General features: G+C 52.0%; 9 protein-coding genes across 9 annotated transcripts; 3 read left to right on the top strand and 6 right to left on the bottom strand.

The window, feature by feature from the left end:
• Window positions 1-3,428: 3,428 nt before the first annotated feature.
• On the top strand, window positions 3,429-4,619 carry CGCA056_v008958 (uncharacterized protein; the record flags this gene model as incomplete). The annotated part of the gene is made up of 1 exon (XM_037324205.1): window positions 3,429-4,619. The coding sequence occupies one exon, from the start codon at window positions 3,429-3,431 to the stop codon at window positions 4,617-4,619; it is 1,191 nt and encodes a 396-aa protein (XP_037177849.1).
• A 599-nt stretch (window positions 4,620-5,218) lies between these two features.
• Window positions 5,219-6,031, bottom strand: CGCA056_v008957 (uncharacterized protein; the record flags this gene model as incomplete). Its single annotated transcript, XM_037324204.1, has 1 exon — window positions 5,219-6,031. One exon carries the CDS (start codon window positions 6,029-6,031, stop codon window positions 5,219-5,221), a length of 813 nt encoding a protein of 270 aa, XP_037177736.1.
• Window positions 6,032-7,657: 1,626 nt separating this feature from the next.
• On the bottom strand, window positions 7,658-9,847 carry ITP1-7 (Itaconate transport protein; the record flags this gene model as incomplete). The annotated part of the gene is made up of 5 exons (XM_037324203.1): window positions 7,658-8,262; window positions 8,369-8,821; window positions 8,873-8,941; window positions 9,008-9,248; window positions 9,320-9,847. 5 exons carry the CDS (start codon window positions 9,845-9,847, stop codon window positions 7,658-7,660), a joined length of 1,896 nt encoding a protein of 631 aa, XP_037177740.1.
• A 1,144-nt stretch (window positions 9,848-10,991) lies between these two features.
• CGCA056_v008955 (uncharacterized protein) lies at window positions 10,992-11,959 on the top strand (the record flags this gene model as incomplete). Its single annotated transcript, XM_037324202.1, has 4 exons — window positions 10,992-11,682; window positions 11,734-11,810; window positions 11,865-11,873; window positions 11,924-11,959. 4 exons carry the CDS (start codon window positions 10,992-10,994, stop codon window positions 11,957-11,959), a joined length of 813 nt encoding a protein of 270 aa, XP_037177924.1.
• A 249-nt stretch (window positions 11,960-12,208) lies between these two features.
• Window positions 12,209-13,195, bottom strand: Ldah (Lipid droplet-associated hydrolase; the record flags this gene model as incomplete). Its single annotated transcript, XM_037324201.1, has 1 exon — window positions 12,209-13,195. One exon carries the CDS (start codon window positions 13,193-13,195, stop codon window positions 12,209-12,211), a length of 987 nt encoding a protein of 328 aa, XP_037177732.1.
• A 743-nt stretch (window positions 13,196-13,938) lies between these two features.
• Window positions 13,939-15,649, bottom strand: CGCA056_v008953 (putative transporter; the record flags this gene model as incomplete). The annotated part of the gene is made up of 2 exons (XM_037324200.1): window positions 13,939-14,152; window positions 14,202-15,649. The coding sequence occupies 2 exons, from the start codon at window positions 15,647-15,649 to the stop codon at window positions 13,939-13,941; spliced, it is 1,662 nt and encodes a 553-aa protein (XP_037177922.1).
• Window positions 15,650-17,086: 1,437 nt separating this feature from the next.
• CGCA056_v008952 (Secondary metabolism regulator LAE1) lies at window positions 17,087-18,463 on the bottom strand (the record flags this gene model as incomplete). Its single annotated transcript, XM_037324199.1, has 7 exons — window positions 17,087-17,540; window positions 17,602-17,687; window positions 17,755-17,806; window positions 17,862-17,925; window positions 17,987-18,004; window positions 18,062-18,228; window positions 18,285-18,463. 7 exons carry the CDS (start codon window positions 18,461-18,463, stop codon window positions 17,087-17,089), a joined length of 1,020 nt encoding a protein of 339 aa, XP_037177923.1.
• Window positions 18,464-20,110: 1,647 nt separating this feature from the next.
• On the top strand, window positions 20,111-21,720 carry CGCA056_v008951 (Bypass of stop codon protein 6; the record flags this gene model as incomplete). The annotated part of the gene is made up of 5 exons (XM_037324198.1): window positions 20,111-20,407; window positions 20,459-20,473; window positions 20,530-20,931; window positions 20,981-21,164; window positions 21,221-21,720. 5 exons carry the CDS (start codon window positions 20,111-20,113, stop codon window positions 21,718-21,720), a joined length of 1,398 nt encoding a protein of 465 aa, XP_037177727.1.
• A 378-nt stretch (window positions 21,721-22,098) lies between these two features.
• Window positions 22,099-23,190, bottom strand: plyB-3 (putative pectate lyase B; the record flags this gene model as incomplete). The annotated part of the gene is made up of 3 exons (XM_037324197.1): window positions 22,099-22,524; window positions 22,580-22,824; window positions 22,884-23,190. 3 exons carry the CDS (start codon window positions 23,188-23,190, stop codon window positions 22,099-22,101), a joined length of 978 nt encoding a protein of 325 aa, XP_037177921.1.
• Window positions 23,191-25,809: the final 2,619 nt, after the last annotated feature.

The raw sequence follows: 25,809 nt of genomic DNA, 5'->3' as shown, positions 1-25,809 counted from the left end.
GACCAATCGATCGGCACACCCGCATGTTGGGATAGTGTGGACGACTTCGCCCAAGGTTTGGACGAGGGTAGAGTATCCCTGACAACAATACACAGTCGAGGCCATTCAGAGAAACTACTAAAGGAAGATGGCCCAACCCAACCTCTAGTTCGGAGGAGCAGGCAGGTCCCTCAGTTCACGCCCACCCCCAAGGCATTGCAGATACGAGAAAATCCACCCACTGAGCCACCAAGCTTGACTTGGTCAAAGATACTTCATCTCTCTTTCGTCATTCTATCAGTCAATATTTAGTTCACTCACTACGATGAGGTTCTCAACCCCCCTACTCCTGCTCGCCTCGGCCCTTCTGGTCGGCATCAACGGTGCCCCAGCTGGAACGGACGTCGCCAGAGGAGACTTCAAGTAGGCACACGTGACGGGAGGTTACAGGTAACAGGTCACTAACACAATCAGTGAATTCGGTCCCCAGGCCGACATTCCCCAGATCAATGGTCGCGATGTAGCTGCTGTTGAACAGCCTAATGCTGCATTGGCCGCCCGCGGCGGTGACGACACCGAGCTCCAGACCCGTCAGCTGCTAGGCCTGCTCAAGAAGGTCCTCGGCAAGAAGAAGAAGAAGAAGGCGAAGAAGGCTAAGAAGGCCGCGAAGAAGGCTGCGAAGGCCGCCACCCCGGCGAAGGCCAAGGCGAAGGCGAAGGCGACGACTCCTCCAGCCAAGGCCAGCAACCCGCCTCTTCCGGCTGCTCCGCCCGCCGCTCCTCCTGCTGCCGTACCGCCCGCCGCTGTTCCAGCCGCTCCTCCCGCAGGCGCTCCGAAGAAGGCCTCTGGTGCTGGCGCTGCCAACGCAGGTGCTGCTGCGGCTGGCACTACTCAAGGTAAACAGCCTCCACCAAACAACAACCAACCCGCTCCCGTTCCCGCCGGAGCCGTCGCGGCCGGGGCGCTGGTCGGAGGTGGTGCTGCTGCTGGTGCTGCTGTGGGTGGTGTCAAGCCCAAGCAGGGCGGCACCCCAGCAACGCCAAACCAGCAGCCGCCACCACCGGCCGCTGCTCCCGCGCCGCAGAAAGGCTCCAACCCAAATAGCCCGGCTCCCGCACCGCCGGGAGCCATCGAGGCCGGTGCTCTCATTGGCGGTGCTCAGGGCCCCAAGCCCGGCACGCAGCCTCCGAAGCCTGGTGTCGCCCCTCCCCCGAAGCCGGCCGGAGCGGCAGGCCTGCCCCTAGCCGTCCCGTCGAGAAATCAAGCCGAGTGAATTTGTGTTGACGAGTCACTTTGTGTGCAGGGAATTGAGTTTAGCGTACACTACGGAGATAGCGATCACACGGGAACATACAGCTTGGATTCAAATCGATAACGGTCATTTCATTGCTCGTGGGTAATCAATCTAAACCTTTTAACTCGGAAACTATCTCTGGTTGCTTAATACCGAATTGTGACGAATAAGGGGTCGACGGTGCCTGGTGTGGTGTGGGATGGCTTTGGCCGGAAACAGGGGGAAACTTGGTACTGTGTACATAAGTACGATTTCAGAAAATTCATGATTTATGACCTGCGATCGTTGGTCGTTCTAACCCGTTGGTGCCTCATCGTGACATGGTTGGTCCCTCTCGGTCGTTTCCGGCCCCTGGCTAGCGGAGAAATACCCTGAAGCTTATTGCGGTTAAGCAGACTTCTCATGCAGGTTAAAAAAGTTTCAACGCAGTGAGGCACGGTTATAAAGTTTATTCCTGAAGCAGCTTCGTTCTCGTATGGGGTGCGTTGATGCGTGTGGCCACACGCCCGGGCCAATGACATTCGTCAACGAGCCGCTGATTTAGTTTTGCACAATCGTTTTATGAGGGTTACGTATGATCAAGACGGCTCACCATGTCTGGCTTTGAGATCTTCTTCCCGGTATGAGATAGCCCTCGCGAAGTGCAATACTCGTCAATGGGATGGCTATGGCCAGACGTTCTTCAAACACGGTGCGTTGGTCCAAGCCATCGTCGTTCCACTGTGTTTCTCAGAATGAAAATAGAATGCTCACGACAAAGAAACGGCCGTTGCATCTTGGCATTAGTCACGCTAGCACGAGAATGTTTGCTTGCCTAATGCTATTGTGACTGGCAGAGACCTCGGTCTCGCCATCTCACATTGTTGCCCCATTTGAAAGCTTCCAGGCGTAGAGTTGGCGCTTGCTGACCACACTAAACACTTTGGCCCTTAGACACAATGCCATCCAAAGATTTTGAAAGGCTCAGTACAAAGTCGGCAACCGAGCTGCCTCGTGCGTTTACCGCTTTCCGCCGAAAGACTTCCATAGCGGGAATAATGTATGTCTCCAAATTACATCATTGGTGCGCTCGTGGATGGCAACGAAGGAGGCGACTAGTTTACTCATCAAGCTAAAGCTTGAAGCAGTAGCCTTTTGGGTGCCAAGCCCCGAAGACGTGTTTCCTCTTTTACAAGATCAGGAACACCTAGCCACGAACGTCGCCTCTAAAGCTGTTAGAAATGATCTAGCGATATGTGCCAGAGCATTATTCTGATAAAGTCCTGCGTCATAATCGGCTTAAACCTTCGAGTGATGGGATTTCCCACACAAAATAGACCTATTGATGTGAGAAGTTCCGTAAATCCTGGGATGGAGTCAGCAAGCACAACCAGCTCAAGCGGATGTAGTAACACATTATCAGGCTGCCATGCTGCGGAACTGGGATTCAATAAAGGGACGCATACGGCACAAGCACAACACAACGTTGATCCACACGCAACTTACTGATAAGAGACTACAAGTAACTCTTGCATCGCAAGACACTCCGGCCCCCATGTTAAGACTTTGTTCTTGCCGAGGCAAGCTTGCTCACGTTCACAGTCCAAAACGAATACGGCTTCAATTTCAGTACCTGAGACCTTGGTCAAATGGCTTGACGCTGTTTGCGAATGAGTTGCGTGCAGAATGAAGCTTTATGGATACATGTACCGCGTTTGCGAACCCGCCGTTTGTTCAAGAGAGAGCTTCAGTACGAAAACCTCCCTCACATTGTTACCGCTGGGAGACAAGTCCTGGTCCGTGGATGTTACCATGTGTGGAACTGTAGAACGCCAAATACTCGTGTCGAGACGCATGCGTATCTCTCTTTATGTTGGCACCCGAAGACGGGCGAGTCAACAAAGCAGTGTAACGACCACATTCATCGTAGGGAGGCTGCTGTTACACGTCAGTTCCACCAACAATCCCTCTTGGAGGAGTCTTCCGATATGTCAAAACCCAAGGTGAATGAAAACTGCACGATATGAAATCAGCTCTGAGAATCCTGACCAAAGGCTGTGGCTGCCCTGCTCCTCCTTCTGCCCCGAAACCCAAAAACTGACGCTTCGAGCCTGAACGCCGGCGACTCACTGTCTCGGTGATCCGACCATGGTTTCCTCCTTCCGCAACATTCAGTATGGTCAACGTTAACCTCGCCGCTGGAGCCCGTATCCTAGGGTTTCTCTTCAGCCCAGACAATCTCATCATGCCGTTCAAGTGGTCGCATGATGCTGGCATTCCCGACAAACACATAGCCGAGACATGGGTGACCATCGTCACTGGAGATGGCGCCAACTTGGAAGCGTCTGGTTCTGAGCCTTTCATCTCACTCTGGGACGACGGTGGAAGAAGAATCGGCCAACACTGGGTCGAGGACAACAGAAACAAGTTGCCGGTCAGCAACGACCCCAATGACAACATCTACAAGATCCCACACACCCAGAACAGGGACCCAATGGCGACAGCGCAATACGTGATGATATCACAGTTGTACTCCGAGACCATCTGCATCTCAGCTGTCCAGGTATCCAATGGCGAACTCAGTGCAACATGGTACGGCGATCTCGCCATGTACTGCGGTGCGAAGTGGTTTCTCAGCCAGCGCAAAGTTGGGGACAAGTACCCAAAATGCGTATATATGAGTTCTGGCGGTATCGTGGACAACTATCCTCGATCTATCAGCTTCCACGTAAACGACATGCTCGGGACACCTTCCAAGATTCAGATGTACCGCAAGGATCAGCAGAAGTACCTTTGCAGGAGCACTCCACGATTCGGCTGGTGGCGACGCCTCGAACCTGATGGAACTGTTCCATTCTTCAAACCACCGCTTCAGTATGATATGGACAAGGAAACGGGTCTGGAGGGCTGCGACACAACTCCTGAGTTGGCTGTCGACAGAGTCGAGTGGGACAGAAGCGTCTACACCAAGCCTAAGATCAAGAGCATCAAGACGATCAAGGAGCTGCGTCGTTCTATCCCGGAGCCCAGGCGAAACCACACGGAGAATATACTCAGCAAGCGACGAGGATCCAACCGCGATCCCAGCCATCTCATCGTGACAGAAGCCGAAGGTCATGAAGCCTCACTTGTATGCAACAGTACAACTTCTGATGGGTGGGATGTCGTTTCTCTCAGAGAAGGAAAATATTGCGACATGACAGTTAAAAGGCTGTACGACCTTTGTACGCTAAAGAACGTCGATAATTGTTTTGATATTGAGAGAAAAGTGCTTGTCGCCCGTGGCGGCATCGCTGCTCGGGGCACGATGCCTGGTGGTGAAAAGCTGGAGAGGGCTTACAGAACGACTGAATATTGGACATCTTAAGGATGGAGCATGATTAAGATTGGTTTCTGGTACTTAATTCGGCATCCTCCATGTTTAAATAGGAACTTGTGATAGATCCACGGGCCCTACCTGCCTGCATCGCCACAGGTCTGATATGATCCGTCAATGTGACAGATAAGCCACTCAGATATGAAAAACATCAAGAAGTATATACCGACTGTTTGCGTCTCAGGAAAGGTCATACATGACTTATCCGTCAGCAAGTGTCATGGTCTCTATCTATTTTAGAGGACAAGGCTCATAAACTAGAGATATCATACTTGACTAGAACCGCAGGACCATACTGGAAGCCTTGCTAGAGAATAGGGAAATAGATTTCAACGCGTTAGTGTGAACGCCGAGAGGATACTCGTCATTTCTGAAGAGAGATGGCTCTGAATATGAGCTTCGAGACTGAGGTACTACTATATCCTCTTCAGAATCATAGTCCGAACAAAAATGAAGAAACATAGACAGATCTACGTCTATCATGAAATGTTTACTGGCCAAGGTGAGATACTCCATTCTTGATGGCTTTGTTTAACTATCTGAAAGAATATATCCCAAGTCCAACCATTTCTTCCCTTGATGACCCTTGTTTACTGTCCAGGAACGTCATCAGGGCCAAGAATTCCGATTTCCTGCCCCAACAAAGAAACATCCTCGTCATCAGAAGCATCATCATCCAGTCCGAAAAGTATTTGAGGCAATAACTCCCCACGCGCTCGTGACTCGGAAGCACACGCATCATAGCTAGACGCGTACTCACTCATGAAGAGGAACTCTGGGTCTTGATCCATGTCGTATCTGTCGAACAGACCGATTGTCGATCTTGAGATATTCTCATAGTTCTTGTGGCTGAAGTAGATGATGATGTGCTGTCTTTGGCCAGGGGCAACCCAATCTTGCAGACTATGGCCAGGCTGGGGTGTTCTTTTTACAAATTTCTCGAAGTTCCTACCAGGAAACTCGAAGTCCCCTTGGCAGTAGTGAGCAACAGCAGTGAGCAACTCGACCTCGTCGAAGAAGAAGGCGATGTAACGAAATTGGGCGAGCAGTTCTGCGATATCGTCATCAAGGTCTGGTACTCTCATATTTGCATTCTGTCTTGCCCTGTAAGCGTCGTCAAAGCCTGTGATCAAGACAACATCTTCTGAGTCATCTCTGATGTTGATGCTGATGTCGTTCATTTTTAGTTGCTCGAGTCCTCGTTCTATACTTGCAAACTTCTCGTCGGGCAGAGGATCGGACGTGTCCCATCCCCAATCCGGATCATCTTTAGCAAGTGCTGCAAGATTCATGCATTTAACATGCCACCTTTCGGAGTCCTCTGGGAGTGAAAAGTGAATGAGATATCTTGCCCCGTTCACGTCATAGTTGTCAGACCTTGGGAGAGGCATGAAGTCGACCATTTTTTAATCATGGAACTTGCTTTTGCAGAGTCTTGATGATTTTGAAGTGTCCATTTCTAGAACGAGAACCAGAAACATATCACAAGTTCCCTTCCATAAATACATCATGCCCTTCATTAGTGAATCAATAAGATGGTCTTGAACGGTCGCAGCCCAGACAGTGAATCAATCATACGAGCTCGCGCCTGTATCTTTTCATTGAATCACGAACCATACTTTACACAACTCAATCGGTGCTGGATAATTCCGAAAGGGACCAGAATATCAGAATAAACGCCGGAAACACCTCTGTATTCCGGCCAGTCCTTAAGAAGAACAACTTGCAAGACATGCCCTATTATCGTCGATATACTTCCCGGGTCTTTGGACCCGAAGCCAGCAGAGTTTGACTAAGCTTCTCAGCCGATACTGCTGCTGGATCTTCGTCCTTTCGCGACACGTTCTAGCGGCTGATGTAAGTTGTCCGTCAATCCAGATTCAGATAGACTGGCTAGCCAGATAAAACACCCGCTCAAGAAGATCATAGGGTTCAATCGCGCCGCAGGGATGTCCTAGTCTCACCAGCTCAGACCCACGGTCTGTGAGCGTGGGATCTGCAGTTCAGTTCCAGTAGACTTTTGGAAGAGGGCGGGCTGCTCCGCATGGTTTGCGGAATCGGCCAAGTTCAAAAGGCTATGCTATAGAATAGAGTAGCGGTAGAACTGACCTTCACAGATAAGCAGGTCAGGTTGGAATCCTTCAACACACCGGTTACGGAGGACGGCAATTGCATCTGTCAAATTGACATGAGCATGCCGGATCCTACAGCCCTAGCGCTGCCGTGACTCCGGCGACCGGCTCTTTTCAAATTTCTCCGTACTCCATCTGACAGGAGCTGTCTAATCTATCAAATGTGACAATGCCAAATAGCCGAGATGCCACGTGAATGCGACTTTCGGCGCACGACGAGTGGCACCAATGCCCACCGCTTTGGGAAATCTATGCGGCAGCCAGGCATTGAGTACGGACCACCGATGTTGGTTTGGGATGCTCTACTGCTGGGAACTCCTTGGCTACAGGAGCCGGGTCCCGTGTTTCAACACAAACACCAGACGGCCTGCAACGTACAAGATCGCCCCCTGGGCAACTCTAAACTGTGTTCAGCGGAAATGATTGCCATAAGATTTGTCTTGGTGGAGGGTTTACCCCAGTCGAATCGTTCGCCAGAAATATGGGTGTGTTGATCAGGAAGGATCATTTAGATGATCGTGCGATGTTGGCTTCGATTGTGATGGCAGTGGATGACAACGCCTAGCAACAAGGCGGAAGTCTACTCCAGCTCATGGAGGGTCCTATGATATCTCATATGAATTAGAGCTGGAGTCAATCTCGCTGCAATGACTTCAGTGTAGATAGAATTTGAGAGATCTACAGAAATAGTATCCAGTTCTACCAACAAGTCTATCTTAGCCATGGCTATCATTGGCTTATGCTCGACACCCCATGGTCTGTATGATGGTATTTCATGCAATGATCTGTGTCGTGTGAATTCTAACAATGCTGAGTATGCTCGCTTCGTCCAATATGATTCCCAATGTGATTGCAGACAAACGCTCCAAATGTTTTTGTGTCATGCCAGACCCGTACCTAAACTTTTTGTCGATCCTCCACGGCCGCAGTGGCCTTTGAGCCGCCTCTCCTTGCCCTATCCGCCCGCCATTTGGGCCCTCTGTATTGGTTAAGAACTTGGATGGGCGACACGGCTATGACCACCAAAGCCAACACCAGGAATGCTGTCCCCGGTCCCACAGCGTTAATCATCTGTTCCGCAAAGGCCACGCCCAAGGCGGCAAGACCACATCGCACTAAGTTGTTGATAGCTGTTGCACTCGCACCTTGTCCGGGACAAAGGTCCGAGATGATTGTCTGATTGAGAGCAAATATAGCGTTTGCCGAGGCTGCAATGAGGAACTGCAGCACGAGGGGGAGTGCTATCCAACCGGGTCGAGATGTCGCCGCAGGATATGCCAAGGAAAAACCGTAGCCGGTAATGGAAGCGGTGAATACTGCTACTATCCATGGAAGCCGTTGTAAGCGAACCTTCTCAAGGGGAAAGTCTGGCGGTATATCCTTTGGGGACAACTCTTCGTCCTCCCTCATGTTATGCGTTGCCTTGTATTCGGCCGAAATGGCCTTGTAGTCCCGGGTCAACAGCTTCCCGGCCAAAACAGAGCCGACAATGGTCCCGAAGCCTGCATATGATATGTCAGTCGAGTTGATGCATGCTTCCCTCAGCCGAGAGAAGCGTTGGGACTCGCTGCAGCTGAGGGAAGGGTTGGAGAGTGAGTCCCCACTTACCGTTGGGTAAGAATGCCACACCCAAGAGAAGCTCGTTCAGGAAAGGGAACCGTGCTTTGAAAACGGGTGTGGTGCTGGTGGTAACCATGTTCCAGATAGCGTAGACGAACCCACCCCAAATGAGGTTGATGACAAGATCCTTCTCCCTGAACAGTCTGAAGGGTCTGAGAAACGTCCAGATGGTGACTTTGTTGGAATTCAGAGGACCGTCTGGATCTTGCATGTACCTAGGCTCTTTCCTGATGTACCTGATCAAAGGCTTGTAAACTGGACCTTTAAGTCTGATTGCGCCATTGCCAGCGATGCTTCTCATTGTCTCGGGAAGAAACACAATGATTGCAATAATAATAAGCATCGAGGCAATGAGCAAGAAGACAAATACTGAACGAAAGCCAAGCGAATTAGCCAGGGCGCCGCCCAGTACGGGACCTATCGCTGTGCTGAAGTTTCGAACTGCGGTTGTGTCAGTTGAGGGTGTTGTAGCATGTTAACAACTTAGCTTACTAGCCTGGTAGAAACTAATGAACGCACCCCTTTCGGAAATCGGCGAGATATCCTGAATGACTCCATTGCCTTGGAACTGCCATTAGTTGCCAAATTGGGTAGTCGAAGGGAGAAACGGAGACTATGGCAACTTACCGATACTGACAGTTGACGCACTCCCTGCAGCCTGCACACCCCTGAAAATGAGCAGCACCGGATAATTCGGTGAGAAGCTAAGCGCGACGTTGGCGCCTATGTAGACTGCAAAGGAGGCTATGTATGTCGGCCTCCGGCCCAATGTGTCTGACATGGGTCCCCATAGGAGAGGAGACACGGCTTGCATGATAAGGTAAGACGTGATTGTCAGGGAAACCTGCGAAGAGCTGACTTTGAGGTCCTGCGAGTAATCATAAGGCATCAGCATCACCCTCGCTCTCACCATTACCGCTGGAACGGGCCGAGTCTTACCTGCGCAACGGCATCAAGAGACGGGTTGTAGATATTGGATGACAATCCGCTGAAGAGCCCGGCTGTAGCAATGATCACGATGACCAGCCATTTTTGTCGCTTCGGAAAGACGTGATACGGTTCGTCGTCGTCGGCCTCATCGTCCTGTTCTTCCACCTCATTGGCGTCGTCAAACGGGTTTCGGTCGTTTCCTCCGCGTGCTTCATCGTATGGGTGGCTGAACTGCGAGTCCTCGAATGATTTGCTGCGCAACTCCCCGTTCGCATCCTTCTGCCATGTTCTCTTCCGAATGGGCGGCGGTCTCAGTGGATAGTTGTTCCGGCCGCGAGCGCGACCGAGTCGGATACTAGAATCCGCCCGAGATAGCCGTGTGGAAAAGAACTTGTCGTCATGATACCGGTCCGGCACAAATTCAAAGTCGTGAGCAAGAAAGTTGTAAGCTGCCGCTGAAGCTGCAGACAAACTTCCCAGAACACCCCTCTTCACGCCGGGCCTTTGTTGCTGCGATTGGAGTCTGTTGAGGTTCATAGCTCTGTTGATCTTGCCTTCTCTTCGGTCGTCGTCGGTCGAAGAGAGTCTATGGAAACCTATCTAAGCGGCGCTAATGAACATTACGCTCGGTTGCATGGAAGCATATAAGGGCTCCAGCGTTCATTCACACTGAAGGTAAGCCTTATTTTCCACCGCCACGCAGTGACGCAGCCGGTTGCTGGCCATAATCGGCCTTGACGTCAGGAGGATCGCGAATATAGAAATCCAAGGAGCAATTGATCCTTTTCAGAAAACAAGCTGATGAATTACCACCCATTGGGATGGAAGAGTGTGGCAGAAAGCGGGAACAAGTCTGACCCCTTGAAGAGTTGGACGGGGGTAGCCTGCGACTCTACGCACGGCCGAGCTCCCACCCTCTCATATGCACGACGACTGCAGGTTACAGAAACTGGTTTCGAAAAACACAAAAAGCCATTTGGCATCCCATCTTCTGGACCAATTCTGGCCTGCTCATGAAACACCGAGGCTGCTTCGACACGGCGTCGCAGTGGTTACACCCATCAGAGGGTGTGGCCCCCAATCCCCTCCAGGGCCCCTTCAACGCAAACCAGAGCAGCCGAACCTTGAATTCAGAGTGGAAGATGAGAACGATGAGGGGAAACGAGGGGGTCGGGGAGCGCACGTTCTCCCACAAAGCCCACAATTACACCTTCTTTTCCTCCAGTGTTCGGGGACATTGGATTTGACACCCAAAACCTCAGCATCTTCACCCAGAAACCTGCTGCCCACTTACCCAATGAGGCAATCCCAATGCCGCAGGGCCATACCGAAGGCCCGAGTGGTGGCGCCTCGGTCCTGTAAGTTTGACACGAGCCAGAAGTCAAATAGTTGCACGTCCAAGACAGGGCCTGAATTAAAACTGCACGGGTGCCTCCACGTCTTTCAGTAGTGGGAGGCAGTTCATTCATACCCTAGCACCACTCTCTCTCGGTTGCTCAACAAATCGGTCTCGTACGGCAAGCAATCTGTGATATGCTTGTAAGTGTGTAGTCGCCTCTCGGCCCGTCTACCGAAGAAGACCCTCGCCTTCGCTGGTCAGACTCAAGACCTGGGTTGTCTTGAAAGAAGGAAGGAAGGACAAGAACAAGTCGAAGTGAAGGAAAGCCGAACGGATATCAAAATGGCGGAAATTGTCAAGCGCGAGGAGCAAAATGCGAAGACCAACCCCGACGCGGTAAAGGCTGCGGCAGCCGCGAATGGCCCTCCCAACGCCAACGCTCTCCCCATCGATCCGAACCAACTTCTGTCTGTGTTGGGTCAAGCTGGCGGTATCATCATCAACAATGGCCAACCACAGCCGGGAACTCCAGGAACAGCTCCCCCGGCAAATGGACTGCCACCTAATAATAATGCGAACGTTCCGACGGTCACGATCTTCGTCACAGTGACCCCGTCAGCTGCGACCATCACACAGACGGTGATGATCATGATCCCGACAACAGTCACGGTCACTGCGACACCGGCGCCGGCGCCCCCTGTGATCAATCCTCAGCCAGCACCGCTGCCGCCGCCGCCGCCACCTACCAGTGCGGCTCCTCCTCCTCCGCCGCCTCCGGCTAACACCGCGCCGCCTCCACCTCCTCCGCCAGTCATGAACCCGCCGCCGCCTCCTCTGCCTCCCATGAGCTCCTCATTAGGCCTTGCGCCTCCTATTCCTCCCGGTGCCACTCCTCCTCCGACCGGCGCAAACCCACTACCACCTCCTGCTGCGGCTGTTCCTCCCGCATCTTCTGCTTCTTCCAGCTCCATGCCCAAGGGCGCTGGTGGGACTCCTACCGCTGTTGTTTTGTTGGGTGTGTTTGGTGGTGTTGGTAAGTTCTCTTAATGAGTTTCATTTGAAATTAAACTGACATGGTTCGCAGCCGGTGTATCACTGTTGGCGATGGGAGTATTTATCTATGGCCTGATGAGGCGTAAGAAGCAGAAGGCCGAGGCGGAGGTGAGTTGATGATAAGTACGAGTACAATGGATATCATACTGACGTTCGCCACAGACTGCCAGTGTTAGTAGCCTGCAGATTGGCAGGCCGATGCCTAACTAAACTCTACGTAGGAATCGGAGGACGTGACAGAGATTCGTCAAATATAGATCACAGCTAAATGTCAGCAAGACGACACTAGGCCTCAGGGGCAACGACAGGAAGCATGCATGTAGAGTGGAAGACTCGAGGCAAGCTGATGCATGGGGAGTGAACGGAGTTTTGGAGCAAGCAAAATTCCGACACCAAAAACCTTTTCTTTGTGTGTAGGATATCACAAGAGCGATGGGAGCAATACAATTATTGTCTATTGTCTAGTATCATGTAACCCTCTAAAATCATAATGTTCCCTACCCGCCTTACGACGATGCTGATGGCGTAAACCCGTCCCAAAGCTCCTTCAAGTACTGTGCAACCTTGTCAGCAACCAGCTCGCTGTTCTTCTCTGTGGTGCAGAACGCATGAGGGAGTCCTCTCTCGTCAATCTCCACTCGTGCCCAGCCATTCTCAACATGCTTCTCACGGGCTCGGATGAAGTGATCTCTGAAGTGGTCTGCAACCCAGTGGTCCTTCTTTCCAAAGTAGAAGAAGAATCTAGGCGTAGTTCTCTTCCCACTGCCGCTGCCAAGATCGTCCTCTTCGATTTCCCAAAGTTCCTTGTCCCACTTCTCCTCAGTGATGACCTTCATCTCATCTTTGCCCATATGTAGAGCCTGCCACACACTGTCGCGGCTCTTCAAGAACCCCGTCGTGACTTCTGCGGCTTTGGTGCCCATCCCTAACACGTTGCTTACAAACCAACGCAATGCAGCCGCGGGCCACAGGTCCAAAAACCGTTGCGCGATGACATGTGCGGTGTTGTTGAGCATTGGTGTCGTGCGGATGAGGTCCAGCCTCTTTCCCGCAGGAGACTGGGCTATGTGCGTAACCGTCGGGAACAGCAGGATACCCGCGTGAAGCTTGAGGTGCGGTGCACGTGAGGGGTCCTTGAGATGTCTGTGGAAAATCTCAAGCGCGATGTAGCTGCCCACCGAGTGCCCCGCTAAGATGATGAAGTCATACGGCTCGCCCTTCTTTCCCGGCGTATTCCGCGTCGAATCTGTTCGCCGCAGCGACGCTAGATGGTTGTAAACAGCCTCGATCTGGTGCTCCAGGTCGTAGGGCGGATGCTCATTGCTGAAGGGCTCATGGCTGTCGTCGCGGAACCCAAATAGATCGCGGCCATGGACGTGGATGCGGCCATCCGCCCATCCGATGCGGGCCTTGAGCGAGTCGAAGAAGTCGGTGTAGTAGTCGACAAGGCCTGGATTGCCCGGGATGAAGAAAAGGAGACCGTGGCCTGTCATTGTTCCTGTCTGTATGTATGCACGCTCTGATGAAGCCCGTCTCGCAACACGCAGCACGGCCCGCACAGATGAAGTCGGCTCAGTGCCGAAGACTGGTGTCGTCCGAAGTCGAAGTGAAGGGTGAAAGGAGGTTGATTGACGGGGGGATCCACCTCGGCAACGGATCGAAATTGCTGTTCTTTGCCCCTGTGTTTTGTGTTTTAGCGTCGTGACGGCGGCTGCATAGCGGCGATAACCGAGCGGATCGGCGTTTAAGCCTGGCATCCGGTACGTATCTTTCATCCGTCTGGTGCGCCTGTCGTCGACCTTGATGATGAGCTACAAAGGCCCTCGTTTATTTCGATTTTGAAGTCAGAATGTTTGATGACTCCATTGATCATTGATATAGGTTCTTGAATACCCGCGTCAGCTGAATACACGAGTAAGGAGAATGCGCCGTGGGCTTTAGGCAACCTCATGACAGACTCACGGGCCATGTTTGGTCTGTCGGGTGTTTCTGGGAACTCTTGACTCGATAGACGGGCAGATGAACCATATGTATTAGTCGTGTGCCGTGATATTGACCTAGACGCACATTGCAAAATGATACTTACTGTCCTCGATGTAAGGTTGTGGTGTATTCACTGTGGTATCCCAACAACGTCTCGACCATCTGCCCTCCCATGTGTACGTGTACTTCACCTGATGTTTACAAGTCTTCTCTCGCCGGACACCCAATGCCCAGAAAACTTCCGAAAAGATATTCAGACCTTGAAACGGAAACCCGGATGCATCCATCCAAGCCTAAACTCATGCTCCTCCTTGGACAAGCCATTCTGCCGGCTCTCATCCAGCCTGTAGTCTCGTTCGCCCCGCTCACGCCTTTTGTTCTCCCAGTTCATGTACAACGGAAGTGTGACACCGATGATAAGGAGACCAAATAGGCATCCGAAATTGATTGAATGCCCTTTGATGTATCTGCGTCTGAAGTCAGCATCAATAATGCGAATCAAAGTGCGGAACTTACTGAGGCGCCTCTGTCTTTATGTAAGTGAATGATGCCAGGAATGCAGCAGTGTTTCCAATTGACAGAACAAATCCCAAAGCAATGGCTCGCACGTAGTGTGGCGATGCGTTGATGCTAAGCCAAGTGAGAGCTAGAGGCGGCGTTCCATTGACTGCCATCGCAACGAGGAATGAGCCAGCGTACTGTACCTTGGCGTTCATACCCAGCGGCGGCGGGCCAACCTTTGCTCCAATAATGAGCATCATGTATCCCAAAACACCGATAACACTGCATACGTTCAGGGGAAGGGCCGTCTTCCCAGACCGTTGACTCCAGAAGCAAATGCCGACTGTGAAGATCAGGGCGAGCAAGTTGGGCGGAGCCGTCATCAACGATGCTTGCAGGCTTTTGTAGCCCATAGCAGCGATGATGGTCGGGAAAAACATGGCGAAACTGTAAATGGCTTCGATAGAGAAAAAGGCGCCGACAGCAATACTGAGAGTAATAACGTTAAAGATGGCGCTCTTGACTGTTGCCCAGTTGAGAGGGTCTTTCGAAACGGACCCTTCCATGCCTGAATCATTCTCAGAAGATTCACGATTGTCCAACTCCTGGGATTCCAGGAAGTGCCAGCGATCTTGAGCTTGCATTCGATTGACAGCGAGGGTCCTTTCTGCGGGAGACAAGAACTTTGCGTCGGCCGGTGTATGCGGGAGAAAGAAGAATAAGGCAACTCCGAGAATGACGGTCAGGGACCCCTCGACGAAGAAGATCCATGGCCATCCATTGTAGTCTGCGACTCTGATCTGTCCAAGTCCACCGGCTAAGAGACCTCCGAGGAATCCTGCTAGGGCAGTGCTAGAGTAGAATAGTCCGACGCGCAGGATAAGCTCGTCAGCCGTATAGAAGAAGCCAAGATATATCAAAACACCCCCAAGGAAAGAGCTCTCGGTCAGACCAAGAAATATGCGAGTGATGCATAATCCGGCAAAATTGCGTATGAAGCCTGAAGAGATTGTGACAAGCCCCCATGCGACGATCAGGGATGGTAGCCAGACGGCGCCACCAACACGACGCACGGCGAGGTTTCCAGGGATGTTGAACAGAATGTTGAGAATGAAGAACATCGCCAACGATGAGTTGAATTGATTGCCTTTGAGTTTGAGATCCTCCTCGAGGCCATTGATACGGGCGAGGGCAATATTTCCCTTGTCCAGAAAGAACAGAAGGTGAGCCAGAAACATTGCTGGCACCAGGCGGACGTCAAACTTGCGCACCACAGTAGACCGAAGCTTTGCTGCGTCGCCGTCGTCGATTGAGTGGGTGCCTTGAATATGGGCGGTGCTGTGCTTCTCTCTCAACGAAGCGTCCGGGGTTGTATTGCTGATTTCGGCATCGCTTGTCTTGCGCTCAATATCCCGAGGAAATGCCTTCCCCGTTTGATGGCTGTCGCTGTGAAGATTTGACATGCTGATAGACGTCGAGTTGAGGAACTCGATGGATATGTGAATCCGCCTTGACAATGTTTGGCACCGTGAGCAAGACTTCTTGAATGGCTCAGGCAAACACCGGCAGCGGGGGAGAGGGATCAAATAAGAATATGTCAGCGTGTAATACGAGAAGTAACGGTGTGTGGACTGTAATGTTCCGACAAACGTAGCACTGTGCCCCTCAAAGTTGACAAGATGGCAGCTCGGAGAGAGGCCCCCTTTTCATGGAAACCGGAGGACAGCGGTCGTGTGCAGTTGGCATTCAAAGTTGAGTAACACTTGCCTGCAGGATTCGCTGGCCCAAAGCCACGGGCATCTGGCGTTATTATTGCAGGTGTGCCAAGTCCACATGGTATGTCTCACACCGATTGGACTTGAGAATGTCTTACCTGTGACTACCGAGATACCGGGGCCTTCCCGACCCAGTAAGGCTCAAGTAAATCAGATGCAGGAGACAAGCCCGTTACGGATCGTTTTCTCTCGGCATTTCGACAAACATACCGATATCGTCTTGGCCCAGGTCAAGAAGCCATCATTCCCAGACAATTGATCATCCCCTCTTTCTCCAACGAGGTACAGAATTTCAGCTGGTTTCACAGAAGGGCACCTGCATGGCTGGGCGAACTAGGGTTGACGCGCGAGTGAATTGTTGGACGGTTCTGAGTTTTCGAGACAATAGGGAAGCACAATCGGTAACTTGCATCCTTCTGTGCCACTCGCGTCCCCATGCCAAATGAGATATGCCTTCTGAACACAACCTGGAATGGCCATGGAAAATTGCGGAGCGACATGAGAACGCCATCATTCGTGTCGTTGCACATGTGTGCATGGTTCAGGACGATCGGTTCGCACTGCAAGATACGATAAAGACCAGTACCGATCCAAGTCACAGCACCTACGACTTGAGCAAGCCCAGATTTTCGCCAAGTCTCAGGCAGCGAGTTTGTTGGCATGCCAGACCAACGGGACAGTTGGTGTGTAGTTTGACAATTTTCGTCTTGGCCGATCCTCTGCTCCCGAGTCCAGCCTGCTCATCGCGAGAAGCTGAACTGTTAGAAGTTGAACAGGTATCCGTGAAGGTCTCGCAAAAAAAGGGCTAATCATCCCAAGCCCTCTCATGTATTCTCACCAGCTGAGAGTGGCCACAAGATGTCTCTCCAGCAGCATTCCAGATTCTTCTTGGTTCCGAGACAAGTTCTGATTTTTCTTGTTTATACGTTACTCAAAGTTCTACCACAGGTGCGTTTCTTCTCCGGTGTTTCGTAAATGGCTTAACCGAAGGTTGCTATACATGATCCAATACCATAAAGAGTGGCCGTTTATGTGATATCCAAACTTTCGCTGAGTAGCTTGACAGAAAACAATCGATCGTACATTCAAAGCAAGGATGACACTAACAATTCTTGTCGACCTTGACTATGCATCAAGCGGCTTCTGCCCAATCCATGAGTAATATGTGCCATAAGCGTGCACGTTGCGATCTCTCAGCGCGCTTCGTACAGACACGAGGAAGACTTGAATCTCCGTGTCCGTCATGCCTAACGTCTTGAGTGGCTTGCTTGCAGCTGCGCCAAGCAGATCCTCCATGATCGTGCGCATATACTCGCCAACAAGATTGAGAATGTTGTTCCTAGGCCAAGTGCCAATCGGCACTTTATAGGCTGTCTTTCTCACGTTGACGAATCCGGCCTGTTCCATCAGTTCGCCGATTCGTGGAGCAACCCGAATGTCAACATTTAGCTTAAGCATGGCCTCGTGAAGGAGTGCCCAAAATTTGATAAGGGCCCAGTCGTCAGGCATGGTCCCGTCGTCACAGTTGACGTTGGAGTTGAAGTCTTGGGTTTCAACCCAAGCACCGGGCTTAAGGTTACTACAGGTCTTGAGTTAGCAGAGCACATAGCAAACTTCAGGGAAGAGCAAAAGAGGCTTACGCGAAACAGCGTTCCAACAGCTTGGGGAGATTGTGAACCCAAGTCGCGAGGTTGCGCATATGGATAAAGTCAAAGTCCTTGTCAAACTGAAATAGACGGCTCTTTATCAGCAGCAATCCTTCACACTGATAGTGGCGCGCATTGTAGACCTACCAACCACTCGTCTTCGACATCATCTACTATGAAGCGCACATTTGGCGGAATCCTTTGCAATGTTAAAATAGGGCAAGGAATTCGGTTTAGATTTGCGCATGACTTACCAATCAGGTTGAATCGGGGACAAATCGGCGCCGGTCACCTCAGCACCAGGGTACTGGTCCCCAACTGAATCGATCATCTCAGCTCCAGTCGACCTACATGGAATCTAGACGCCGCGTTGACATACCTTCCATTGCCCAAATACCTTTGAAACATTGTTAGCATGCATCTCGCCGCGTTCGGACTTGCAGGGTGATTGTACCAGTGCCTGTTCCAAGGTCGATAATCTTTTGGGGGTGATCGCCGATCGGAGCATGGAAGAGCTTGCCGTCACTCAACTCCAGTACCATGGCATGCTTCATGTCTTCGCGGTTTTGTTCTGTCTCATCGTTGGGAATGGGATATCTCCCATCGCGATAGGCATGATACCTTGATAGACCTGTCAGTCCCGATGCAGTGCCGCAGCCAAGTTGAGAATATCTCACCTCCGACCGTTGGCAAACGCATGCCTCTGGATACCTGATGCTAGCGAGGTCGACGTCGATGAGCGCGCATCCCAGTCTTCAGGTTCAGACGCCTCCTCGGGCGTGGCCGTGTCGCCGACTTCAATGAACTCGGGCGGCTCTCCCGCTGTTGTCGCCGAGTCGGCACCCGGTGTGGCCATGGCGATGTGGATCAGTGCCGGGGATCCTCTGTGATCTGCAATCTGCAATCGTGCGGCGTTTTCGTGGAAATGCGACAGCTACACGACGTGCAGGCGGGGTAACAAGTGCCGCCCACGGGAGTCGGGTGTCAGCTTCGCTTCAAGACGGCACCTTGCGACAATCCGCATCATCCACAGCGAATAAAGGAGCCGCCGCTAATGATTCTTCAATGGTGGCTTCCGATACAACGCGATTACCTAACTACGCGTAAGTCTCCGCTGATGGTTCCCAGTTAGCGTTGTGATTGGCGCATGTTTCGATGACCTCAAAGTCCGCTGGAGCATGACTGGGCCAGTTTGCCGGAGTAGGAGATTTTGTGGATATGTCCGGTTCGTGTTGGGCTCCCACACTCCGGGTCTGCCCACTGTCACGAAAGGGAGGCTCCCGCGCATTCCGGCGCATCGCCTGATTCGCACCTTGGATTGAAGTGTGGAATGGAACAACCTGAGATCGGTAGCTCGATTCACCCATTCGGTATATTAAGCGAATGGGAGTTCCGAGGCCATTCCAATGTGTGTAATATGCGTAGAGACACTGCGGCTTTCATGCTAACGAGTGACGGAGGTGCGGAGTATTAAATGGGATTGTCTGAGCTCATTATCACCTCTACAGGTTCAGCGCTATGGAGCTCATTTTTTCCAGGGCATCAAATCAACGCATAACCAGTTCAAAAACTGCTGTCTGTAGGCCGGGAAGCAAAGTCCTTCGTGAGGTTGTTTCCGGGGGGTAATGCGCTATGAGTGGTTCAATCAAATGGGTGAAGAGAAAGTTTGATACGAGCATTCAATCTGCCATCGTGTATTTGACTCCCCACAATTACCGGAAGAGCGTCCGGACGAAAATCCCATGACGGGCCCGGCATCTGGACCGCAAATATGGGGCATCTCGGTCCTGACGGCGCCCGGGATGAAGCGAGCGCCGAATATGTAAAACAGTTGCTTACCCCGGCTGTGAATCGCACCATACGATCAGGGATGTGACAATTTAGGCGGTCGCTTCGATCAATTGTACGTAATTTGTCATTCCGATGAGACAATAATCGCCCGTGTTTTCCCATCGGTGAATAATAACACAAGGAAATGCAATGACTGGGGATTGAGCTCAGAAGCTAGATCATTGTGCAGACTTTGCCAGAGCTAATCTCTTGTTTCAATCACCAACATGTACCACAAGGTCACCAGAATCTCAATTAGACAAGAAGAGACACGTTCGCTGTCTCGCTCAGTGGCGGAAAACTCGCGGAGAACTTCCTCTGTTGACTCGGCCCGCATGATTTGAACCACTTTACTGGGCCGAGTCAGGAGAATCAGCCAATCACACCCTACCAAAGCCGCCTTCAAAACGCTTTAGTCATCGAAAACTCCGAGCGACACTCCGCTAGCCCTTCCGGTTGAGTCTCCGATCGCCCGGGTAATCATCGGGGCACCGTCAACGGCTTCCCCGCCCCGCCGTTCTCAACCATCGGAAGCGAAAGCGAGGGGGGCCAAGTCAAATCCGCTGACCGTATTTTAATCTACAATGACTTCCGCATCTTCTTGAATTTCAAGTGGTCTAGTCGGACACTTTGATTTCGAAAACGACAGCGCGCAGTCGTATCTCCGATCGCCATGTCACAAACCGCTACAGAGACTCGCGTTGACACTCGTCACACGGCGTTCGGCCCAGAGGCGTACGAGCTCGGCCGCTTTGGCTCGAACCACGGCCGTTCTGTTGGAGACGTTTCGCCGAAGAAAGACGGCCCCGAAGAGCACCAGTCCATCGACTCGAAGGGTGGTGATGTCACCCCGCCACCGAATGCCCATGGAGAGATTGAACGATGGAACTCGCCCAAGGGCAACATGGGCCGGCTCGCTTTCTGCTTCGTCTCTTTCATCATTGCCGGAATGAACGACGCGGCAGTTGGTGTAAGTCATCTTCCCTCTTCTTGACCCACAACTCTGACTGACGGTTTACAGGCTTTGATCCCATATGTATGTCATGCTCTCATATTCAAGACGCGGGGTCCACAATGCTCACTGATGAACAGCTCGAAACCTATTATGACCTCAGTTACACCATCGTATCTCTCATCTTTTTGACCCCATTCGCCGGTTATTCCGTTGCGGCCTTCACCAATGCTCGCATTCACCAGAAGCTTGGCCAGCGAGGCGTCGCCATCATGGCGCCCATTTGCCACATTACCACCTATATCATCCTCGCCCTCCATCCTCCCTATCCTGTTCTCGTCATTGCCAACACAATCAGCGGTTTTGGTAACGGGTTGACGGACGCATGCTTCTGTGCCTGGATTGGCGCAATGGATAAGGCGAATGCCATCCAAGGCTTCCTGCATTCGTTCTATTCCGTCGGGGCCCTGATTTCACCCCTCATTGCGACATCAATGGTGGTCAAGGCCGAGCTACCGTGGTACAACTACTACTACTTCATGGTAAGGAACACAATCAAAGCCATAAGAGCCTGTGTTAATCACTTCCCAGGTTGGAATGTCGGTAATTGAGCTGGTAGGCCTGACTATCACCTTTTGGCAAAAGACGGGCGCTGTCTACCGCGCTGAGCACGCGCACGAGGATCAAGAGGGCGGTGCTGGCACCAGAGCTGCACTCAAGTCCAAGGTCACCTGGCTTTGCTCCCTCTTCTTCTTCGCATACATGGGCGTCGAAGGTATGTCACCAACGTCCTTGGCTTTACTTTGCCTCCATAGCTAATCCCACCCTCAGTTGGTCTCGGTGGCTGGATCGTCACCTTCATGCTGCGCGTTCGCAAAGCATCTGCCTATGCCTCCGGTATCTCCGCCACTGGCTTTTGGGCCGGACAAGCCCTCGGCCGAGCGGGTCTGGGCTTCGTGACTGAGCGCTATGGCGAACGACTATGCATCACCATCTACTTGGCCTTCTGCATTGCCCTTCAGCTGCTATTCTGGCTCATTCCTCAGTTCGTCGTCTCAGCTATTGCAGTGGCCTTCTTGGGCTTCTTTCTGGGACCCATGTTTCCTGGTGCTGTGATGATGACTGCCAAGCTACTTCCTAAACATATCCACGTGAGTGCTATCGGATTTGCAATGGCGATTGGTGGCACCGGCGGCACTGTCTTCCCCTTCATCATTGGCGCGATTGCGACAAGCAAGGGTGTCGCTGTGCTGCAGCCCATCATTCTGGCTCTCATTGCTGTGGTCGCTATCGTATGGCTGTGTTTCCCTCGCATTAAGAAGAGAGATTAGGCGTCTACACTAGGCATGGCTTTTTAGAGTGGCACAATAGACTAGAAGATCATTGGATGTCAATACTGGGGTAGGATTATCAGCCCAAATACATTTCCCAAACGTCTCTCGAAGTACTGCGACGTCAGAGAAGCACCGGAAATCATGCAATAAGGCCAGGTTGTAGGGAGAAAATCTTGTTCAGTCTACGTAGTAGACGGCAGATTTATATACAATGCCTCCAAATATCCAGCTCTGGCAAAACATTTCGACCCCATATGTACACATTAGGGGTGTATATCAACTGGCCATCGCCGTCACTCACATATACTGAGTCAAGTATGTACAAAGAAAGATGCGTTCATCCCACCACGTTCAATCCACCTATCACAGAGACGCTTACAGCTTCTGGCCAGCGGTGCCGGGGATGGTGCCGGCGACCTTGCTGGAGCCGAGCGCCGCGATCTTGTAGGGCAGCGAGGAGGAGGTGAGGGTGCCCTTGGGGGCAGAGTTCTCAGAGCCGCCGAGGTCAACATCCTCAGCGACAGCGTAACCGGTCTGCTTGGAGTCGGCGAAGAAGATGGCCTTGGCGGGGCACTTGTTGAAGGCGGAGCTCTGGACAAGGACCTGGGCACCCATGCGCGTGTTAACACCGGTGAGGATCAAGCTGTCGTAGTAGTTGTTGACGACGTGGACGGTACCGAAGCGGACGAGGGGAGCGCGGGAGTTGACGTTGAACCAGTGGTTGTTAGCGTAGGTGACGTGGAGCTTGCCGGTGTCCTCGCCGCTGTTGGAGTCGGAGTGACCGACCAGAGATCCCTTCCACTGTATCGTTGTTAGCATATTGCTGAGATGAGACGATGTATCATGGTAAACGTACGTGGTCGTGGAAGTAGACGTTGGAGACGGTGATCCAGTCGGCACCGTGGGAAACGTCGAGGAGACCGTCGAGATCGTCCTTGCCTCCGGAGAGATCACCGGAAAGGTCGCAGTGGTCAACCCAGACGTTGGTGGACTCGTCAATGCCGATGGCATCACCGTTAGTGGCCTTGACACCGCCGATCTTCATGTTGCGGACGATGACGTTCTTGACCTGGCGAATGTACAGACCGACGCCAGTCAGGGCTGCAAACAGTCAGTTAATCTCAACCAATCTACTTAATTTGATACAGTATGCCACTTACAGCTGCCCTTCTCTCCAATGATGGTCTTGTCAGCGGAGACACGGACCTTAGCGCTGCCGGAGATGGCACCGGAGACGATGATGGTCAGGGGGCCCTCCTTCTTGGCAGCAGCGACGAGCTCGTCGGCGGACTTGACGGTAACGGTGTCACCACCGGCACCACCAGTGGTACCTCCGTTCTCCGTGCAGTAGCCGATGTTGCAAGCCTCGGCGGCCTGGCGGCGAGCAAGCTCGTTGCGAGCACTGAGGATGTTGGTAGGCGAAGCCGCGGCCAGGACAGCCATGAGAGTAACGGCGGAGAACTTCATCTTGATGTTTGTACGGGGTTGTTTGGTTTAGGTTGAAATAAGAAAGGGTGGCAAGATAGTATGAACCGAGTGACTAGCACTGGACGTTGGTCAGAATAATGGGATGAACTGAAGGTAGAATGAAAGACTGAAGAAGGCGCGAATGAGGAGCAAGAGAAGCTATGGGCAGAAACTTGGGACGATAACTGAGGTCTTATATATAAAGATCGAAGATCCGGAATCTTGGCTTCTAGTCAAGATGGGGTATTTCCTGATTCCTGGAAGCGGCAAACGAGGTCAACCCACGTTGATTTCCAGAGCCACCTCAACCTATCGCATGCACTCCGCAGCTCCATCGACTCCCTTGATTATTTCCCCGTCAGCAAAGACCAGGGTAGCCTCAGAGGAACGCCAGGATGTTGGGAATCTCGGGACGAAAAGGCCGTGGACAGAGAGCTGGCCGTGACCGCCCGCCATCAGACCTGATTGGCCTCACACAAGACCGTCACATTGAAATGAACGGCGCGAGTAAGGAGGTTCACTTTCTGGTCCCTTACGGCAGGCATGTTTGCCAGAACCAGTGGGCTGGGCATGGCTTGACTTCCTAAAGAGTGTAGGAGACAAATAGAACGGGACGGGGTCCGGCAGTAGCCAGCCTGCTGTGTGGAGTTCGGAGCTCGTTTGCGATTCGGTATGTCATGAATGTAGCTGTGGTACTGGGACGTTGTCAACTGGGATGCTGGAAAGAACAGACGAAGTGAAGAAGAAGGTTACAGGGGTTGGGAATAGGCTCATCGGATGACTAGCGACTACCCACTCATCGTCGAAACCACGAACCAGCCAGCCCCCAAAATGGGCAGTACCGCTGCCCAGCACGCGATGATGTGACGCTGCGCTAGAGTTGCCAAGCGTGCATGTTTCAAGCGTTTGGAAGTGCGGTAGCGCGCGCGGCATCTCAGAGATAGATGAATGCCAAGGCCTCATCCAAATGAACATGCGCTGGCTGTTGGAGGAAGAACTTGAATGAGAGTGTCGCCGTGCAGCTACAGCGGGAGCCGTCGCCTATCTGAGCAGATGTGTTGCTGATCGGATGGGGGAGGACATGGGTGTTGCGTGCTGTGGTCTTGAGGAGGGGGCAGACCCCTGTTCCTTAACCAGTGAGACGCAATACGGCTGCCAACCCTTCTCACCTAAATACAAGCCAATTGTCTTAAGAATATGCAACGACATCTCTACGACCGTCTTCCCTGACATCGAAAGCTTGGATGTTGTCAATTCGAATTTTCAAAAACCAGAGAGTGAGATTGCGACCGATGGAGTGAGAAACAAAGTGAGTGAGCGAGAAGTGTGGTCTTGGCGTGTAGCACTATGAAAAGGGGGATTGGCCGCCAAGACTGCGAATATTGGCATTCTGCATTGGCAAAGTCTCTTGCCAATCACCCGCAAGTTTTCTGCGCACCTGCCCCTCTCACATCTGTTTCTCACCTCTCATCTTTCACCAGCTCGACTCCTCTTCTGCGCCTCTCTGCTTCGCCCGCCTGATGCGGCCTTTGTGATCTCCCGTCGGCCCAACCAAAACAATTACGCCAAGAGCTTTATATCGATCCAGCCTTGGCAGCTTTTTCATGGCTACGGATACAACGCAGGAGATTAGTACCTGAAACTCCTAGCAGCTCGTATTCAAACCAGAGAATAGACCGAAACTCCACAAGAGGCGGGAATCTCTTCTATTTGAGGGAAAAGGAGAGACAATAACCGAGCGTATGCCAGGCTTTGAAAGGAGACCGTGATAATAGTACGGTAATGATTTCAACACGGTAGCTCTACATGTAGGGTAGGCTCCCTCACTCGCACAAGATCGGCCGCCTCTCAGGATGGTACACAATTGAGACTGGTGAATGGCAGACTCTCACCAATTTCCATCTCCAAAGCTGCAAACTGCTGCCGCCCGATCCTGGCCTAATCTTACCACGCATCCCAAGTGTTGACTTGACACCAAGTTCCAGACTTGCTGTCATGAGCACCGAGGCTTCCATGCGCCGATCAGCTTAACTGTTCTCCACACCTTGCCCAAGTGAGGCGGAGATCGTCACCACTTGGATTTCGCACGAATGAGATGAATCGCCAGCTTACCGAATGACCACACGGAAATGGCACCGAGTAGGAGATCGCCAGCATGTTGGCACGCCGTTCCATCAAACGAGATACCCGAGTTCGGTAGCAACCTCAAATATGCAAGCTGCGCAGCAGCCCTCGTTTTCTGCTTCAGATGATGTCAACGACTCAGCTACGTACTATTAGTCGGTCGATATGATCCAATCGCTAGGAGATCGGGGTTTTACAACACCAATTACCGCATTCTTGTGTTTCTTGGATGTTTGTATCGTCCTGCAGTGTCCACAAATATCAGATGAGCGGATAAGTACAGGGAAGCGAAGCTTGGCTGGACAGTGAGTTGCAATGATTTGAGTCAGTTGATTGATCTAGATGAGTGGTCAATATCTCGGCTTCATATAGTTCACCAAGCAACAATTATTCCGCCAAAGACGAGCAGGGAGGACCTCACCATCTTCGGCTCATCTCTCACCGCTGTCGAGTATTTTTCCGCTGATATATCGTCCTACTGCCAATGGCTGCAGA

The sequence above is a fragment of the Colletotrichum aenigma genome, assembly GCF_013390185.1.
Source record: "Colletotrichum aenigma strain Cg56 chromosome Unknown KSG_Cg56_contig05, whole genome shotgun sequence".
Taxonomy (NCBI): Eukaryota; Fungi; Ascomycota; class Sordariomycetes; order Glomerellales; family Glomerellaceae; genus Colletotrichum; species Colletotrichum aenigma.
The sequence above is the reverse complement of the archived record's forward strand: the minus strand, read 5'-3'. Positions and strand labels throughout refer to the sequence as shown.